This window comes from Scatophagus argus, chromosome 3, assembly GCF_020382885.2.
Source record: "Scatophagus argus isolate fScaArg1 chromosome 3, fScaArg1.pri, whole genome shotgun sequence".
NCBI classification, from domain to species: domain Eukaryota; kingdom Metazoa; phylum Chordata; class Actinopteri; family Scatophagidae; genus Scatophagus; species Scatophagus argus.
In genome coordinates this window covers 26,351,970-26,371,040 of record NC_058495.1, presented here as the reverse complement: position 1 = coordinate 26,371,040, position 19,071 = coordinate 26,351,970, and the positions used below count along the sequence as shown (strand labels likewise).

General features: G+C 42.5%; 4 protein-coding genes and 1 pseudogene across 4 annotated transcripts in view; all 5 read left to right on the top strand.

The window, feature by feature from the left end:
- The window catches only part of LOC124057033 (nuclear factor 7, ovary-like), a 546,992-nt gene that overhangs the window by 342,581 nt on the left and 185,340 nt on the right, over positions 1-19,071 (top strand). The window lies entirely within an intron of this gene.
- LOC124057054 (odorant receptor 131-2-like) lies at positions 4,913-6,444 on the top strand. Its single transcript, XM_046385143.1, has 2 exons — positions 4,913-5,062; positions 5,677-6,444. Exons 1-2 carry the CDS (start codon positions 4,913-4,915, stop codon positions 6,442-6,444), a joined length of 918 nt encoding a protein of 305 aa, XP_046241099.1.
- On the top strand, positions 8,587-10,354 carry LOC124057147 (annotated as a pseudogene).
- Positions 13,962-15,327, top strand: LOC124057040 (odorant receptor 131-2-like). Its single transcript, XM_046385120.1, has 2 exons — positions 13,962-14,335; positions 14,437-15,327. Exons 1-2 carry the CDS (start codon positions 14,120-14,122, stop codon positions 15,202-15,204), a joined length of 984 nt encoding a protein of 327 aa, XP_046241076.1. The 5' UTR covers positions 13,962-14,119; the 3' UTR covers positions 15,205-15,327.
- Positions 17,478-18,719, top strand: LOC124057044 (odorant receptor 131-2-like). Its single transcript, XM_046385125.1, has 2 exons — positions 17,478-17,630; positions 17,732-18,719. Exons 1-2 carry the CDS (start codon positions 17,481-17,483, stop codon positions 18,497-18,499), a joined length of 918 nt encoding a protein of 305 aa, XP_046241081.1. The 5' UTR covers positions 17,478-17,480; the 3' UTR covers positions 18,500-18,719.

The window sequence follows — 19,071 nt, the reverse complement described above, 5'->3', positions numbered from 1 at the left end:
AAGAAGGTGAACACGAGGTCAAAAGGTTCTGGTGTTAACACGACATAAAGATTGAAATAAAAATGTAAAAATGTCTGCTTGGTTTCCCATCCATCCATTTCTATACCTGTTTATCTGTGCAGGTTTAGAGGGGGGCTGCGAGGCAGGGTTCAACCTGGACTGGTCAGTTGCAAGGCCCACACACACACACACACACACACACACACACACACACACACACACACACACACACACACACACACACAAACAAACACACTCTCATCTTGGGGCAATGTAGAATAGCCAGTTAACCTAAAGTGCATGTTTTTGGGAGGAAGCCAGAGTGCCTGGGGAAAACCCCAACTCCACACAGGGGGAGGCCCAGGCCCAGGCCCAGACCCAGATTCAGGCCCAGATTCAAGCCCAGGCCCAGACTCAGGCCCAGACTCAGACTTGAACCAGGTTTGGTTTGGAAAAGGGCATAAATTTGACCAAAGTGGAACTCGACATGCACCTCACGTCAGCAGCTCTGGTGAACAGTCCTGCAGGCCGTCTGCCGACTGTAATTTTAGTAATAGTAATAATTTTAGTAATATTTTAATCTAAAATTCTTACATGTTGCACAAAACAAAAATGAAACATTAGTTATGACTTCTTCTGCTTCTTCTTCTTCCACACTTCTTACAGTACTGAGTGAACTTACTGTAATTGAGACTTGGTTGCACTTTGCAGAGTAAGGACTTCTGGGACCTGACATTTTCAGCAGCCCTCAGTGTATTGAGACAGTGAGTCAGGCTGCAGGACGCAGAACGAGCAGCCGTGTCATCAGCCTCATTAGACCCCATCAGTGAAGGTCACACACTCAGGGGGAGGTTGTTATGTAGCATGTAGCATGCAGTGTGCACACACGGCGTCAGAGGGATTCATCAGATGTGTTTCTCATCGCTGCCATTAAAACAATCTTCATTAGATGTTTGGTCTCTGGTCTATTGGCCGTGACATTTAAGATAGTTTACTTTAAATGGACTTTTTAGTAAATGAAAAACAAGTTGCAGCATACTCAGTGGAGATCAGCTGATTAAGTTTGCTGACATTAAGGAGGTTGTAGAAAAACAAACCGACATCCTCTGTGGATAAATCAGCTGGTAATCCATAAGGAGACGATCTTTGTGCCTCACATGTCGGATTAGTTTGATGCTTCATGAACTTTCACTTTGAAAACAATGAACAGAAACTTCAGAGTAGTTCAAAGTTTGTTGATGATCATAACAGGAGAGTTGATTAATCATTGATCATAACTTTACTGTGCTGTTGAATCTTTTCTTATCATTAAAGCCATGAGGAAAGTCGTGTGCTTCTGAAACGCACCTTCAATTGTTTGCTTTCATTATCAAATGTTCTATTGAATTAATTTTTATATCCTGTGAGCTCATCTGTTATTTAAAACTGATGCAGTTAGTTGGTTCATCAGTTTAAGTAAGAAGTCAGGAATTTTTTTATTGTCATTACAACCCTGCATGTGTAGTACAGTGAAACAACATTCCTCCAAGACTCCACAAGGCGCTGCATAACAGGAGTACACATAAGGAGTACAAACATGGAAAAAAAGAAAAATTAAAGAGCAAAAAACACACCCATCTAAAAATGAGACAGCGCAAATACGAAGTACAACAGTGCTATAACAGTATAAATAATAGGACAATAAATACAGTGTGGCACAATACAACACAGTATGGAGTGAACCGTGTGACACTGAAGTGACAGTATGGTTCACACAGACCTCCATGAAAGGCAAAATCAAGAACAAGTGTACCCTGCCCGGAAGGTTACCAGGTCCCCGCCCTGGAGCCAGGCCTGGGAAGGGGCCTGTCAGCGAGCGCCTGGCGGCCGGGCCTTCGCCCATGGAGCCTGGCCGGACCCAGCCCGAAGCAAGGACATGGGTCTGTCCTCAAAGGGGACCGGTGCAGTGTGGCTCAGGCAGCAGACAAAGGCAAGCTAGCTGTTGGGACATGGAATGCTGTTCAGTTATTGGCATTCTGTGCTAATCACAGCTTGTTCATAACTGAGGTTCTGCAGGGGAACATCTGGCTGAGGACCCGGTCAGAACGGTCTTTAATTCCCACCTAAGGCATAGTTTCGACAGCATCCCGAAGTGAAGTCTGAGTGGGCCATGTTCCACGCCGCCACTGCAGAGGCGGCTGTTTGCAGCTGCGGTCAGAAGGTCTCTGGTGCTAGTTGTGGTGGCAATCCTCGAACCCACTGGTGGACACCAGGGGTGAAAGGGACTGTCAAGCTGAAGAAAACGTCCTGCAGGGCATGGCGAGCCATGGGACTACCGAGGCAGCTGACAGCTACCGGCAGGCCAAACAACGTGCGTCTCAGGCAGTCGCTGAAGAACAAACCCGAGACCTTGGAGACGGGCACTTTCAGTTGGCCTCAAAGAAATTCTGGCAAACCGTCCAGCGACTCAGGAAGAGGAAGAAGTACCTTGTTCACATTGTTTACAGTGGGAGCGTAAACAGGAAGGAAAAGTAAAACAATCACCAAAGTCAGCAGGTGTTATCCTCAGTCCGGACCTGCAGGCGACCGAATCTTCGAACTTGGACTAAATTGTAAATTTTGTCCATCATTTATTTAATGCACATCGAGTTATGTAGCCAAGCTGTAAGCTGCATTTGTAAGCTTAGTTTTGCAGTTTTTACTCATTTACATTCATCCCTCTAAAAGCATGTATGCTAGTGGTGAGCTATGGACTCCAAAATGTGTAGGCTTTAGATGTTTAACCTTCAGTACAGAAGATCACTACGATCAGCACAGTTTGAAGGTGGACACTCAAGACTGGAGACACCAGTTTAGTATGTGACATGTGAAATGTGGTCCCAATCTGCCCTGCTGTTCCTGAGCTCTGCTGCCGGACAGGAAACATCGTGATGCTGGACAGGAAACATCGTGATGCTGGACAGGAAACATCACGATGCCGCGGTGAAACCGACCTTTGACCGTTTGGACAAAAAAATGTCATCACTTCATCATTTTATCCTGTCAGACATTTGGGTGAAATTTTATCAGAAGTGGTGCATGAATTCTCGAGTTATGTGAGGTTGCACTGACTTTTGACCATCAAATTCTTATTAATTAATCTCTGACTGCAACTGCACGTTTGTACCAAATTTAAAGCAGTTCCCTGAAGGTGTTCAATTCAGTTCAGTTCAATCTATTTACATGGTGCCAAATCACAACAAAAGTTGTCTCATGACACTTTGCAATTAGAGCAGGTCTCGACCAAAGACTTCGGTTTGATTTTTGGTACAGAGAGACCCAACAAAATGAGCAAGCACTTCAGCGGCAAGAACTTCCTTTTAAAAGGCAGAAACCTCAGAGTGGACCCTGACTCGATCTGGGCAGCCATCTGCATCGACCGGTTGGGTTGTGCTTGTGGCTGAAAGCAGAGGCATAAAAATGATAAAACTCACACACCCACACACACACACACACACACACACACACACAAAACTAATTTCAATGTGACTGATTTGACTGATGTTGTTATGAATTCTTTCGTCCACGATGTAGTAAAATTTGTGACAATGTGTGTGTGTGCACACAGACCACACACACACACGCACACACATGTATGTGCGCTCCTGAGTCCTTGGAAGACTCAAGCAGACCCTATAAAGGTCTTCACTCCATCTCTGGCACCAGTGCATGGACTGAGGTAAGTGCTGCGCAGTCGTTTGCTTTCACGTTTTCACAGTAGAGTTAATGACGTCGCCTTCAGCTCAGTCACGTCGCTTCGATTGCTTTGTGTGTTATTCCGAAACAACAGCTACACAAACAGGCTGGGGGGCTGTGTACTCTCAGTGACTACGCAGTACAGTTACCACAGTGTGTTACTGCTTTGTTTTCTTGGTAGATTTTTCATGTGAGTCTATTTTCCTGGATGTTTTACATTTTGAATTCTCTCATCCAGATTCCCAGAATCCCAGTCTGAAGTCTGCTGGAAGAAGCAAAGAAGATACGCATAACATTTCATCACACTGAGATCAGTTCTGTAAAACAATTATGATAATGGAACATAACACAATACAACTAAACTCAAAAGACTGACCGTCTTTTTTACCAGACATAATGATTAATCAACTCTTCTGTTATGGCAGTTTGGAAAGGATGCAGACAACACGGGTGGAAATGATTACATGAAACTTTGTGCTCTTTTTGATCCTGCATGCCAGATTTAAATTGCATTCAGGTTTGAACAACAATACCTTTACTTTTACATTTTAAGTTGATGCCCTGATCCTGTGCCACACTTAGTGCTTCTTTTATTTAATGTTGGCAAATAAAATGTATGTTCACATCTGATCCAGATGTTTGGCAGTCAAAATGCTGAGGGTGCTGTTTGAATTCGACTTCCTGTCGCTGAAACAGAAGTGTGGACATCATGATGATGCAGCTCAAATGACACATATTTGAGTCTCATTGTTGGTGACTGTGGCATGTGGTGAACTTCACCACTTTGTCAGACTGTGTGAAGGATGTGACTGCATGGGCTCATGGCTTTGTTTGTAAATGACTGATGCTGTTTGTTTTTACTGACAGTGTTACACAGTGCCTGAACTTTTTTTGAAATCCAGAGTCATAATGATTTTGATAATAAAAAATAATATATGTTTTTTTTTCTGTGAATTTGTGGATTTAAATTTGAGAATTGTTGTATTTGTTTCCAAACTGACCTCACAGGGTGGTGTCTAAACAGCACACCACATTAAGGGACATTTCAACTGTCATTTCAATTTAAATGTCATTTACGATGACAGGAGACAAACACTGAAGAGCATTAAATGACACGGGAGAAGTTATGGTGTTACTCTGTTAACGCTAACGCTGTCACTGTTTACATCCAGTTTGTTTGTTGTCAGATCTTCAAGAGATGAACGCATCATCAGCCAATGTGACTGTGGTTATCGAGTATCGAGACTCCTTCACCAAAGCTGTGACCAAGAATGTGATCGTTGTGGTCCTCAGCATCTCCATCAACTACATCAACGCAGGCCTCATTCAGACCTTTCACAAACACCAGGTATGACAAGCACTAATCCTACATCCACTGAGGGAATGTGACAGATACATTTTTAAATTGATTTTGTTCTGATTGGGACTTGTCACAGATATTGATGATTACAGAAGCCAATAAAGCTGGAAACAGCAGCTCTGTCCTGCTTAAAGCGGAGGGTTGGCTCATGGGTGGATGTTGTGACATTATCAGCCACTCTCTACTCCATCCACGCCTCCAAAAAATGATGAGTCAGTGGGTGTTGGGCAGTTGCAGTCGCAAAGAGGGGGTCATGCTGGGGTGACATGAACACATCTGGTTTTGATTTGCGCAGGTTTTAAGAAGTATTACATGCCACGTGACTTGTCATAATCATGAAGTAGTGAGGGACTACTTAACTACTCAGTATGATGAATCATTTTACTTGAGAGGACATAAACAGAGTAATGATTAGGTAATTAGTAATAAAAATAAAAGTAATCTCTAGCAGCTGGTAACTCAGGGATGACTCATGAAGGAACTGGTCAGTGTGTCCGTTATTGTAGCTCATTATCTGCCATGCAGTCCTAACTCACTCAATACTCACATCTTCATGTAAGGTACTGTAAGGTGTTACCCAAACCTTTCCTCCTGCCCTCCAGATCTTCTACATGAATCCACGCTACATCCTGTTTTTCCACCTGGTGGTCAACGACATGATCCAAGTGACCCTGACCGTCATCCTGTTCATCATCAGCTACCTCCTCTACAAAATAAATGTTTCCGTCTGTTGCGTCTTCATCCTTCTTGCCCTGTTCACCACTGAAAACACTCCTCTGAACCTGGCCTGCATGGCGATGGAGTGCTACATCGCCATCTGCATTCCCCTTCGCCATGTGCAGATCTGCACCGTCAAGAGAACATTAATGCTGATTGGTCTGATCTGGGTGACGAGTGTGTTTTCTGTTCTTCCTGATCTCTTCATGACTTTGGCCACACAGCCTCTGGACTTCTTTCGTTCCCGAGTGTTCTGCCTCAGGGAAACGGCCTTTCCAAATCCCCACATCATCAAGAAGAGAGATGTCACCTACATTATCTATCTGGTTATTGTTTGGTTTGTTATCTTTTACACTTACTTCAGAATTCTCTTCACTGCAAAAGCAGCGAGCAAAGATGCTAAAAAAGCCAGAAACACAATCCTCCTCCACGGGTTTCAGGTGCTGCTGTGTATGTCAACATATGCAGAACCGCTGTTAAAACAGGCTCTGCAGCTGTGGTTCCCTAAGAACTTCTCAGACTCTCTGTTCGCTTGTTACATCATCATCCATATCCTGCCACGGTCCATCAGTCCAATCATCTACGGAGTACGGGACAAGACTTTCAGGAGGTACCTGAAGAGGTATCTGTTGTGTAAAGCGATCTCACAATGAGCGTCAGGTCACGGATCATACAGAGGGCTTCGAGTCAAATCTGAAAACGTACCTTTGATTTCTTTGTCTTGACTCTGTGGAGCCAGAAACTTTGGTTTCCGTCAAACTGAGAAGTTGTTAATTTTCGATTTTTACTTTTGCAGCTGCTTGTCTAACTTTGATTCTTTTTTGGTACAGACCAAAATGTGCACAGAGCGTCAAAAATAATCACATTAGGAATCGTATTGAAGGCTCTGGCTGCTCTTATTCTTCTTACTACTGATTCAGTCTGATTTAAGTCCGATCGTTTTACTCTCACAGGCCTGTTTGTGGTGCACTTATGTTAACTCTTTTTCCTGCTGACCTTTCATATTTTTTCTCAGACTCATAAAAACCTGTTTTAAATCTATTCCATGAAATAAGAGAACTCGTATACTCAGACATGTCAGACAAAACCAAGCCCTGCTTTAAACATTTCTGCAGAGATATGAAGTGCTTTTGTTGTGTTTCTGTTATGTACTGAAATAACGTTGAAGTCAGCGTTTTTCTGTACCTTTAATATTTCTGCATGATTTCATTTTATTGCATCACACACTGATTTTTAAACACTTTGAAGCTGTTTGTTCATGAGGCCTCAGTTTAGTTTTCCGCAGTCATGACTGTGCAAATGAAGGTGTGCAACTTTTTACAAATTCACATTTGTGCTCACACAAAACAAAAAAGACTAAAATTCATACAATACTCAATGCATGCACTCTCTCTCATACAGACACACACACACACACACACACACACACACACACACACACACACACACATCCAGGGACGTCTGCCAACCCTCCACATATAAAGTCTTCGGCCATACTGCTGGCGTCCTGCTCGAAATGCAGTAACTGGGGTGAGTACCAGCTGGGAACGACAGCTTACATTTGAACTGTGACTGGACTGATCTTTTATCACTGTGGTAGAACAAAGTTCAGTAGAATCTTTTTAACCTGCTGACCTGATATTTTTATTTCTCTGACTGCCAGAGCGCAGTTTAAAATCCAAAAGTTGATCGTGACAGTTTAAGCCACCAGCTTGGCTGCAGGTTAACGCGTTACTGCCCAAGTATCTTCTGTTCATTTAATGATTGGAAAAACAAGTCAGACTTTCATTCTGATTTTGGAACCGTCTGCGAATCAAATAAAGAATTGATTACTTTTGTTTGGGATTATAACCAGTCCAGTCCTTCTTACCAGTTTAAAGATCTACAAGCTATGATGCATGAAAGGCACTTTTCCTCTTGACAAAAAAGTGTCAGCAGCATCTATGAGGAAACTCGGCTCATTGATGTATTTTATGTTTCTGATTTACTGTACGGCTGTAAAGATTCAAATATGGGGGGAAATTCTTCTTTCTTACAGATATTGCAATTTTTCTGACCAAGAAAATGAAAAGATAGGAACAAATGGAAAAAATGTAAAATGAAATCTAAAATATAAGATATTTACATATGTATGTATGTTTATACATTTCCAGGATAATGTATGTCCATGTGTCCATAACAGTATAGAGTTCAGTAGTTTGATGGCGACAGGCAGGAATGATTTCCTGTGTCGCTCTGTGGTGCATCGTGGGAGTCAGAGTCTGTGGCTAAACGAGCTCCTGTAGCTGATCAGCACATTGTGGAGAGGGTGAGAGGGAAAGTCCAATATCATCCTTATTTTGGACAACATCCTCCTCTCAGACACCACTGTCAGAGAGTCCAGTTCCTCTCCCACAACATGGCGGCCTTCTTGATGATGCTGTTGAGTCTGTTAGTGTCCCTCACCCTCAGGCAGCTGCCCCAGCAGGCAGCAGCACATGTGATGGCACTGGACACCACCGATAACAGACCTTTATTCTGCAACTCGGTGAAAACATTGTAGTGATAATGTGTGATAAAAATGTGCATGCTGTTAATGCTCTGTTATGTTTGTTTTGTTTGTTAACAAATGCACGATGCTGAATTAGTGCTGCTTCTCCTTAAATCTGACCACAGACTTAAAACATCAGGCATGTCGCATTCCTCCTTTTGGTGTTTCTGACCATCTGAACGTTCTGCACAGGAAGCTCATTTGCTGTGGGGTAAACTGAAGAATATTCCTCTTTTGTTTTCTTGTTCTCTTCCGCTCTCAACAGATGGACGCGTAATCAGCCAACGTGACGGTGGTTATCGAGTATCGAGACTCCTTCACCAAAGCTGTGACCAAGAATGTGATTGTTCTGGTTCTCGGGATCTCCATCAACTACATCAATGCAGGCCTCATTCACACCTTCAGCACACACCAGGTCTGATCCAAGTGTGAGCACTCATAATGAATATAGTGAAGAAATGGTTTCTTGTTGTACATGAATATTTTGCTTTATTTTGTCTTCATTGAGAGAAAGTGAAGTATTCATCCTGCCATTTTTGGGCAACACAAAAGGAGATGTTAACTTTATGCTTTTAATGCAGTAATCATAATTTAATGTAATAATTAGAATAATGTGGGTGGAGGTATCCCCAGCATTCAAAATGTCTAAATCATATATAGAACAACAGGCAGTAAATGCGATCATAATCATAACTAAACAACTGCTGGGGGTTTAGTATTACGCTGAACTGTGTCTATTGTTAACTCAGCTGCTGGGTAAACTCAAGAACAAAACAAACAACAAAAAGTCTGTACGTTCTAAGCGTACTGAGAACCCCAAGCCCCCCAGCGTTGACTCCATGGCTATGGTCTTGTTTTAGTTGTTTCTGGAAGTTGCCCAACCTGCACGGCTTATGTCCATTTCTGTAACCATCTCTCTATGTTTTCCATTGGTCTGATTGGTCCATTATTTGTGTAAACGAGCCGTCAAAAGGCACAGCAGCAGATCTTTACCAACAACTGCACAGCACAGTTGTGGTCGGCGATTCAGAGCTTTGAGCTGAGCAGAAAACCAGCTGAACCGCTTACAGGCCTTAGCATCAGAATCCCTGTTTGGATAAATTTATGGAATTTAAAAGCCGAGTTCAGTAGTTCTTGGATGCAAACGGCTGAAACTATCATATACTGACTGGATGAAACCCCATCTGACTGTTGAGCATTTGATGTTTCAAGCTGAAAGCTCTGAACTTAAACCTTTCCTGCCATCCTGTGTGCCTTTCCTCCAGATCTTCTACATGAATCCTCGCTACATACTTTTCATTCACCTGGTGGTCAACGACATGATCCAAGTGACCCTGACCGTCATCCTGTTTGTCATCAGCTACACCATCTACAAATTAAATGTCTCAGTCTGTTGTGTCTTCATCATTTTTGTCGTTTTCACCACTGAAAACACTCCTCTGAACCTGGCCTGCATGGCGGTGGAGTGCTACATCGCCATCTGCATTCCCCTTCGCCATGCGCAGATCTGCACCATCAAGAGAACATTAATGCTGATCGGTCTGATCTGGACAACAACCTTGTTTTCTGGTCTTTCTGATCTCTTCATCACTTTGGCCACACAGCCTCTGGACTTCTTTCATTCCCGAGTGTTCTGCCTCAGAAATACTGTCTTCCCAAACCCTCTCATCATCAAGAAGAATAATGTCACATATTCAGTGTTTCTGGTTATTGTTTGGCTCACTATCTTATACACGTACTTCAAGATCCTCTTTACTGCAAAAACAGCGAGCAAAGATGCCAAGAAAGCCAGAAACACAATCCTCCTCCATGGGTTTCAGCTGCTGCTGTGTATGGCTTCATATGTAGCACCTCAGCTGAAAGATGCTCTGCAGCTGTGGTTTCCTAAAACTTTTACAGATACTCTTTTTGCTTCCTATATTATTGTACAGATTCTGCCGCGATCCATCAGTCCATTCATCTATGGCTTACGAGACAATACTTTCAGGAAGTACATGAAAAGGTACATGTTTTGTAAAGTCAGCATAACCTAAACAGATAGATAGATCAAGCATCCAGTAGCCCATTACAGTGGGAAAAATAGGCAGTTGGAAAAACAGACTTAACATACTAAATAAACCAACATATGCTACATAAAGTATAATAGAGTGCAGAGAAAGCAGGTCGACCAGATTGACTGTGTGTATAAAACAAGAGACTAAAGAGCCACAGTGTGAACACATGTAAACAGATTGCTACTCAGAAATTAGTTATAAAGTGCAGGTTCATTGTGCAAAACAACACAAGGTAAGGTGCATAGTGGAATAAATGTCCAATAAATAAATGTGATTTTTACGCCTGATGTGACTCCCAGACTGTCACTGGGATCGTGACCCCTGAACGCCCAGAGATGTGTTGTAGAGTCTAATGGCCAGCAGGACAAACGAGTTTGTTTGTGGAGCAGGTCAGAGACAGCAGCCTGGTGCTGAACACACTCCTCTGACTGATCAGAGGTCTGTGCAGAGGGTGGGAGGCGTGGTCCAGTATGGACTGAATGGATGAAGGGGGAAGCAGGTCCATTTGCATGGCAAACTCTGCAGTCCTTACATGTTACCCTGTGCTTTTGTTAGTGCTACACTATTGAGTTCAGTCAGCCAAGAAACATGCAGACAATGTAAAGATCAGCCAAACACACACATTAATCCCTGAGCCACTTCACACACCATCTGGTTCCTCACCTGCTTCATCTCACAGTGAAGCAGGTGAGGACCCAGCTGAGGAAGCTGAAGGCGAGGAAGGCAGCAGGTCCAGATGGCATCAGTCCCAGGCTCCTGAGATCCTGCGCTGACCAGCTGTGTGAAATCTTAAAGCACATGTTCAACCTGAGCCTATCGCTGACCAGAGTCCCACAGCTGTGGAAGACATCATGCCTGGTACCAGTGCCAAAGACCCCCCATCTGAACAAGCTCAACAGTTACAGGTCAGTGGCACTGACGTCTCACCTGATGAAGATTCTGGAGAGACTTGTCCTCACCCACCTGCGCCCGCTGGTGAGCCCATTGATGGACTCCCTACGGTTTGCCTCCCAGCCAGAAATTGGAGTGGAGGATGCCATCATCTACCTCCTGCACACATCACTACCTCACCTGGAGAGGGCTGGGAGCACTGTGAGAATCATGTTTTTCAACTTCTTCAGTGCCTTCAAAACCATCCAGACCACCCTGCTGGGAGACAAGCTGGAGTGTGCAGGAGTAGACCACCACCTCAGTGCCTGGACCGTGGACTACCTGTACCAGTAAGGACTACCTACCAGTATGTGAGGACGCAGCGCTGTGAGTCTGACATGCTTCTCTGTAGTACAGGCGCACCACAGGGAACAGTTCTGGATCCCTTTCTGTTCACTCTCTATACCTCTCATTTCAGGTACAACAACCCCAACCTGCCACCTACAGAAGTTCTCAGACAACTCTGCGGTTGTCGGCCTCATCATGGATGGCAACGACCAAGAGTACAGAGAACTCATTCAAGGATTCGTGGACTGGTGCCAGGAGAACCGTCTCCAAACCAACGCTAGTAAAACCAAGGAGCTGGTGGTGGACTTCGGCAGGCGCCAACACACCCCACCCCCACTGGTGAACATCCAGGGAACAGACATCAAGAGAGTCACTTCCTACAAGTACCTGGACGTTCACCTCAGCAATAAACTGGACTGGACTGACAACACGTACGCCCTGTACAGAAAGTACCAGAGCAGACTCTACCTGCTCATGAGGCTGAGGGCCTTTGGAATACAGGGTCCACTGCTCAGGAGTTTTAATGTCTCAGTGGTGGCATCAGCCATCTTTTATTGTGTGGTCTGCTGGGCAGGCAGCATTTCTGCCCAGAATAAAAAGAGGCTGGACAGACTGGTGAGGAGGGCCGCCTCAGTCCTGGGCTGCTCCCTGGACTCAGTGGACGAGGTGGGTGACAGGAGGACGATAGCCAAGCTGTCGTCCATGCTGGAGACCCCCTCCCACCCCATGCAGGACACTCTGACAGCACTGGGCAGCTCCTTCAGTGACAGACTGCTACACCCGCGCTGTGTGGAGGAGGTACCACCGCTCCTTCCTGCCCCCTCTATATCCTGTTTGCTGCTGTATTACTGCAATTTCCCAAGTATTGGGATTAATAAAGGATTAAATTTTCTTATCTTAGCGTATCCTATCTTATCTTACTGACATAAAGGATCTCAGTACGCTGTGTAGGAAATAAATAAATAAATAAATAATATAAATAAAGACAGGAAATAAAGTGAGCGGAAACACACACACACACACACACACACATCCAGGGACATTTGCCAACCCTCCACATATAAAGAGATTTTCCATGGCCATGTTGTTGATGTCGAAATGCAGTAACTGGGGTGAGTACCACCAGCTGGGAACTACAGATTACATTTGAACTCTGACTGAACTGATCTTTTGTCACTGTGGCAGAGTCAGAATGTTTTTCACCTGCTGATCTGATATTTTTATTTCCCTGACTGCCACAGCGCACTTTAAATTTGTTCCAAACTGAAACATGGACGCTTTGAATCTGATTCAAACATGACTCTTAGTCTGATTGTACAATAATACTGATAACAAAAGAGTTAATGCTGTTTGATTCAGGTCTGACCTCTGAATTTGTGCACAGCTTTAACATGAGGGTTTTCTGAGGCTTTGGAAAGTATACAGACTTGAAAATTGTTAAATGACAATGCTTCCTCTTGTTATTTTCCTTATCATACTTTAATCTTGTGATGCATTCAATTCAGCCGAAATACCGAGAAATTAGTTTGTGCTTTTTAAGTTGACACTCTCATTTTCTGCCTGAGTTGAGGACTTCTGTTGCAAGTTGTTGTTGTTTAATTATTCAGATTATCCATAAAGACTTTCAACTCGCAGCACCAGTTCTGTCCAAAAGAGTCTCACTCTTTCAATTCAAAAAGACTCTCTACCTTTAATGAAAGCTACAATTTTTGTGCCAAACCAAATGTTAAGTCTCAAGCTTTGATATTAGATCATGAAACAGAAACAAGCTTTAAGACGTAGACAAGATGTCACTGTAAATTCACCGTCCATCCTGTCTGCCGCAGAGGAAAAGATGTTGATGAATTAGGTGATCGTGGCTGTTTAAAACACTGATCCACCAGTGCAGACAATATTTAAGGATGTGGAAACCGACAGGAGAACACGAGTTGGCTGCAGGTTACTTACACTGTTTACTCTCATCTGGAATAACTACAACGTTATCGTACTCATTGATGTATTTTATGTTTCTGGTTTACTGTAAGGCTTTAAATTCATTTTTTTCCTGTTGCATTAGTATTCAAAACTCAAGTGAATATTCAAAGCTCTTCAGTGTTTTATTGTTTCTGATCTGATTAGAATCTGCAAAGTGGTTTAACACGTAACAGGCTTTCATGTTGTAACTCGGTGAAAACATTTAATTAATGCTGCTTCTCACTGAATCTGACAACACATCTGAAAACATCAGATGTGTTGTTATATTATCTATATTCTCAGCTATATCTATATTTATCTACCTTTCTGATCAGCACAAAGTTATCCACTAAAAGGTGTTGTACAACCTCGATTCCAAATCAACGAAGATGTAAACAAAATGCAACAAAACAGTTTTACAGAGAGTCCCTGGGTCCATGTACTAAAAGCCTTTCGTGAGTCACGTTTCACAAAGAGGTGAACATCGGCCCATCCACGCTTGCGAGCAGCTGAGCCTTTCGAGGGTGGCCTTTTCAAACCCGGTCACGTTATCTGAACCCGTTTACCTGTGGAATGTTACAAACACAAAAGGTACTTAAGACTGAAAGATCCTTTCTTGTTCTTTTCCACTTTCAACAGATGAACGCGTCATCAGCCAACGTGACGGTGGTTATCGAGTATCGAGACTCCTTCGCCAAAGCTGTGACCAAGAATGTGATTGTCCTGGTTCTTGGGATCTCCATCAACTACATCAATGCAAGCTTCATTCACACCTTCAGCAAACACCAGGTCTGATACTCCTTCCATGTGTAAGCACTCAAAATGAATGTAGAGAAGAAATGATGAGAAGTTTGAGTAATGCTTCAAGCCTTTTTCTCTCAACCTTCCAGATCTTCTACATGAATCCTCGCTACATACTTTTCATTCACCTGGTGGTCAACGACATGATCCAAGTGACCCTGACCGTCATCCTGTTTGTCATCAGCTACACCATCTACAAATTAAATGTCTCAGTCTGTTGTGTCTTCATCATTTTTGTCGTTTTCACCACTGAAAACACTCCTCTGAACCTGGCCTGCATGGCGGTGGAGTGCTACATCGCCATCTGCATTCCCCTTCGCCATGCGCAGATCTGCACCATCAAGAGAACATTAATGCTGATCGGTCTGATCTGGACAACAACCTTGTTTTCTGGTCTTTCTGATCTCTTCATCACTTTAGTCACACAGCCTCTGGACTTCTTTCATTCCCGAGTGTTCTGCCTCAGAAAAACTGTCTTCCCAAACCCTCTCATCATCAAGAAGAGAGATGTCACATATTCAGTGTTTCTGGTTATTGTTTGGCTCACTATCTTTTACACGTACTTCAAGATCCTCTTTACTGCAAAAACAGCAAGCAAAGATGCCAAGAAAGCCAGAAACACAATCCTCCTCCATGGGTTTCAGCTGCTGCTTTGTATGTCAACATATGTAGCACCTCAGCTGTTAGATGTTATACAGCAGCAGCTCCTTAAGACTCACACAGACTCTCTCTTTATTTTCTATATTATTGTCCAGGTCCTTCCTCGTTCCATTAGTCCATTCATCTATGGCATTCGAGACAATACTTTCAGAAAGTACTTGAGAAGGTATCTGTTGTGTACTGACACCACTCTGTAAGATACCATCCAAAAACTTTACTTAGAAGAAAAATGAAAGCCTGGCACAACTCTCGTGGCCTCACTCTCATGCAGACAGTGTAAAGTTCAAACACAGCTGTTACACATTCATGCAACTTGGACAGAAGCACGAGAAACAGCGTTACAAGTTAATCCACATATCTCTACCTTTTCGACTACAAATTTGATGTAAGACATTAACCACAGTGGGCCCTTTGACAGCAAGACCTTGCAAATGTTGATAATAACATCCGTCAGAGCTCAGCATTGCTGTTTTCCTGATACTGGATGTCATGGGGGTCGCACACTGAGGGGGACCAGTCTGCAGTTTGGGGTGTCTGGTTCTGAAATAACTTTCAGACAGTCCGGACAGACGGATCTTATGTTCAAAACATAACAGATCTTCAATCACCATAAATTAACACCTAAAGGAGTCATTCCACATAACAAATACTTTTCATGCTTTACAGTTTGCTGATTCTAATGCAGGACTTTTGCTTGTAAACAATGTGGTATTACTACTTGTACTGACATAAAGGATCTCAGTACACTGTGACACTGACAAACAGTCAAGTGTGTTTGACCATAAACTTGGACATTTTATCATCAAGGATTAAACCCAGCAGGAAATAGTAGGAAATAAATAAATAAATACTAATGATAATAATAATATAAACGAACACAGGAAATAATGTCACACACACACACACACACACATCCAGGGACATTTGCCAACCCTCCACATATAATGAGATTTTCCATGGCCATGTTGTTGATGTCGAAATGCAGTAACTGGGGTGAGTACCACCAGCTGGGAACTACAGATTACATTTGAACTTTGACTGAACTGATCTTTTGTCACTGTGGCAGAGTCAGAATGTTTTTCATCTGCTGATCTGATATTTTTATTTCCCTGACTGCCACAGCGCACTTTAAATTTGTTCCAAACTGAAACATGGACGCTTTGAATCTGATTCAAACATGACTCTTAGTCTGATTGTATAATAATACTGATAACAAAAGAGTTAATGCTGTTTGATTCAGGTCTGACCTCTGAATTTGTGCACAGCTTTAACATGAGGGTTTTCTGAGGCTTTGGAAAGTATACAGACTTGAAAATTGTTAAATGACAATGCTTCCTCTTGTTATTTTCCTTATCATACTTTAATCTTGTGATGCATTCAATTCAGCCGAAATACCGAGAAATTAGTTTGTGCTTTTTAAGTTGACACTCTCATTTTCTGCCTGAGTTGAGGACTTCTGTTGCAAGTTGTTGTTGTTTAATTATTCAGATTATCCATAAAGACTTTCAACTCGCAGCACCAGTTCTGTCCAAAAGAGTCTCACTCTTTCAATTCAAAAAGACTCTCTACCTTTAATGAAAGATACAATTTTTGTGCCAAACCAAATGTTAAGTCTCAAGCTTTGATATTAGATCATGAAACAGAAACAAGCTTTAAGACGTAGACAAGATGTCACTGTAAATTCACCGTCCATCCTGTCTGCCGCAGAGGAAAAGATGTTGATGAATTAGGTGATCGTGGCTGTTTAAAACACTGATCCACCAGTGCAGACAATATTTAAGGATGTGGAAACCGACAGGAGAACACGAGTTGGCTGCAGGTTACTTACACTGTTTACTCTCATCTGGAATAACTACAACGTTATCGTACTCATTGATGTATTTTATGTTTCTGGTTTACTGTAAGGCTTTAAATTCATTTTTTTCCTGTTGCATTAGTATTCAAAACTCAAGTGAATATTCAAAGCTCTTCAGTGTTTTATTGTTTCTGATCTGATTAGAATCTGCAAAGTGGTTTAACACGTAACAGGCTTTCATGTTGTAACTCGGTGAAAACATTTAATTAATGCTGCTTCTCACTGAATCTGACAACACATCTAAAAACATCAGATGTGTTGTTATATTATCTATATTCTCAGCTATATCTATATTTATCTACCTTTCTGATCAGCACAAAGTTATCCACTAAAAGGTGTTGTACAACCTCGATTCCAAATCAACGAAGATGTAAACAAAATGCAACAAAACAGTTTTACAGAGAGTCCCTGGGTCCATGTACTAAAAGCCTTTCGTGAGTCACGTTTCACAAAGAGGTGAACATCGGCCCATCCACGCTTGCGAGCAGCTGAGCCTTTCGAGGGTGGCCTATTCAAACCCGGTCACGTTATCTGAACCCGTTTACCTGTGGAATGTTACAAACACAAAAGGTACTTAAGACTGAAAGATCCTTTCTTGTTCTTTTCCACTTTCAACAGATGAACGCGTCATCAGCCAACGTGACGGTGGTTATCGAGTATCGAGACTCCTTCGCCAAAGCTGTGACCAAGAATGTGATTGTCCTGGTTCTTGGGATCTCCATCAACTACATCAATGCAAGCTTCATTCACACCTTCAGCAAACACCAGGTCTGATACTCCTTCCATGTGTAAGCACTCAAAATGAATGTAGAGAAGAAATGATGAGAAGTTTGAGTAAGGCTTCAAGCCTTTTTCTCTCAACCTTCCAGATCTTCTACATGAATCCTCGCTACATACTTTTCATTCACCTGGTGGTCAACGACATGATCCAAGTGACCCTGACCGTCATCCTGTTTGTCATCAGCTACACCATCTACAAATTAAATGTCTCAGTCTGTTGCGTCTTCGTCCTTCTTGCCCTGTTCACCACTGTAAACACTCCTCTGAACCTGGCCTGCATGGCGGTGGAGTGCTACATCGCCATCTGCATTCCCCTTCGCCATGCGCAGATCTGCACCATCAAGAGAACATTCATGCTGATCGGTCTGATCTGGACAACAACCTTGTTTTCTGGTCTTTCTGATCTCTTCATCACTTTAGTCACACAGCCTCTGGACTTCTTTCATTCCCGAGTGTTCTGCCTCAGAAATACTGTCTTTTCAAACCCTCTCATCATTAAGAAGAGAGATGTCACATATTTAGTGTTTCTGGTTATTGTTTGGCTCACTATCTTTTACACGTACTTCAAGATCCTTTTTACTGCAAAAACCACAAGCAAAGATGCCAAGAAAGCCAGAAACACAATCCTCCTCCATGGGTTTCAGCTGCTGCTTTGTATGGCTTCATATGTAGCACCTCAGCTGAAAGATGCTCTGCAGCTGTGGTTTCCTAAAACTTTTACAGATACTCTTTTTGCTTCCTATATTATTGTACAGATTCTGCCGCGATCCATCAGTCCATTCATCTATGGCTTACGAGACAATACTTTCAGGAAGTACATGAAAAGGTACATGTTTTGTAAAGTCAGCATAACCTAAACAGCCAGTCTGAGTACCAAGGAAAAACTTTTGTCAGGTACAAGCAAACTCTGCAGTCTTTACATGATACCCTGTGCTTTTGTTAGCGTTACACTACTGAGTTCAGTCAGCCAAGAAACATGCAGACAATGTAAAGGTCAGCCAAACACACACAAGCTGTACAGTCTGTGATGCTATTCACTGTTTTGGAAATACTGATGTACAATGGGCAAAAGTGCAAATTTGGTCAAACAGAAATGGTTTGAAATTGTTTCTGTTTAATTTAATTTACTTTTTAACCAGTGATATGTTAAAATTAAATATCCCAGTATTGGTGTTCACTTTCGAGTTGACTCGAATTGACGTTTGTGCAGGAATCAACTTTGTTTGTTGATTAATTTGACTTTTAAAATGACAAATAAACAAATTGTTTGCTTGTACATTCATGTTTAAAGTTGAGTTTCACTTGTTCTTGCAAATGAAGTTTTTCATTAAAAATAAAAAGACTTTAAAGTTAATATTTTCTGCATTTGTTCACTTACATTTGTTGCTTTAAAATAAGTGAACTTTGCAACACGTCAAGAAGCAAACAC

Excerpts from the sequence above, each read along its gene's own strand:
- LOC124057054 (XM_046385143.1), top strand. The coding sequence starts at position 4,913 with ATGAACGCATCATCAGCCAATGTGACTGTGGTTATCGAGTATCGAGAC. Across the intron at positions 5,063-5,676 it reads AGACCTTTCACAAACACCAG|ATCTTCTACATGAATCCACG; the intron begins GTATGACAAGCA and ends CCTGCCCTCCAG.
- LOC124057040 (XM_046385120.1), top strand. The coding sequence starts at position 14,120 with ATGTTACAAACACAAAAGGTACTTAAGACTGAAAGATCCTTTCTTGTT. Across the intron at positions 14,336-14,436 it reads ACACCTTCAGCAAACACCAG|ATCTTCTACATGAATCCTCG; the intron begins GTCTGATACTCC and ends TCAACCTTCCAG.
- LOC124057044 (XM_046385125.1), top strand. The coding sequence starts at position 17,481 with ATGAACGCGTCATCAGCCAACGTGACGGTGGTTATCGAGTATCGAGAC. Across the intron at positions 17,631-17,731 it reads ACACCTTCAGCAAACACCAG|ATCTTCTACATGAATCCTCG; the intron begins GTCTGATACTCC and ends TCAACCTTCCAG.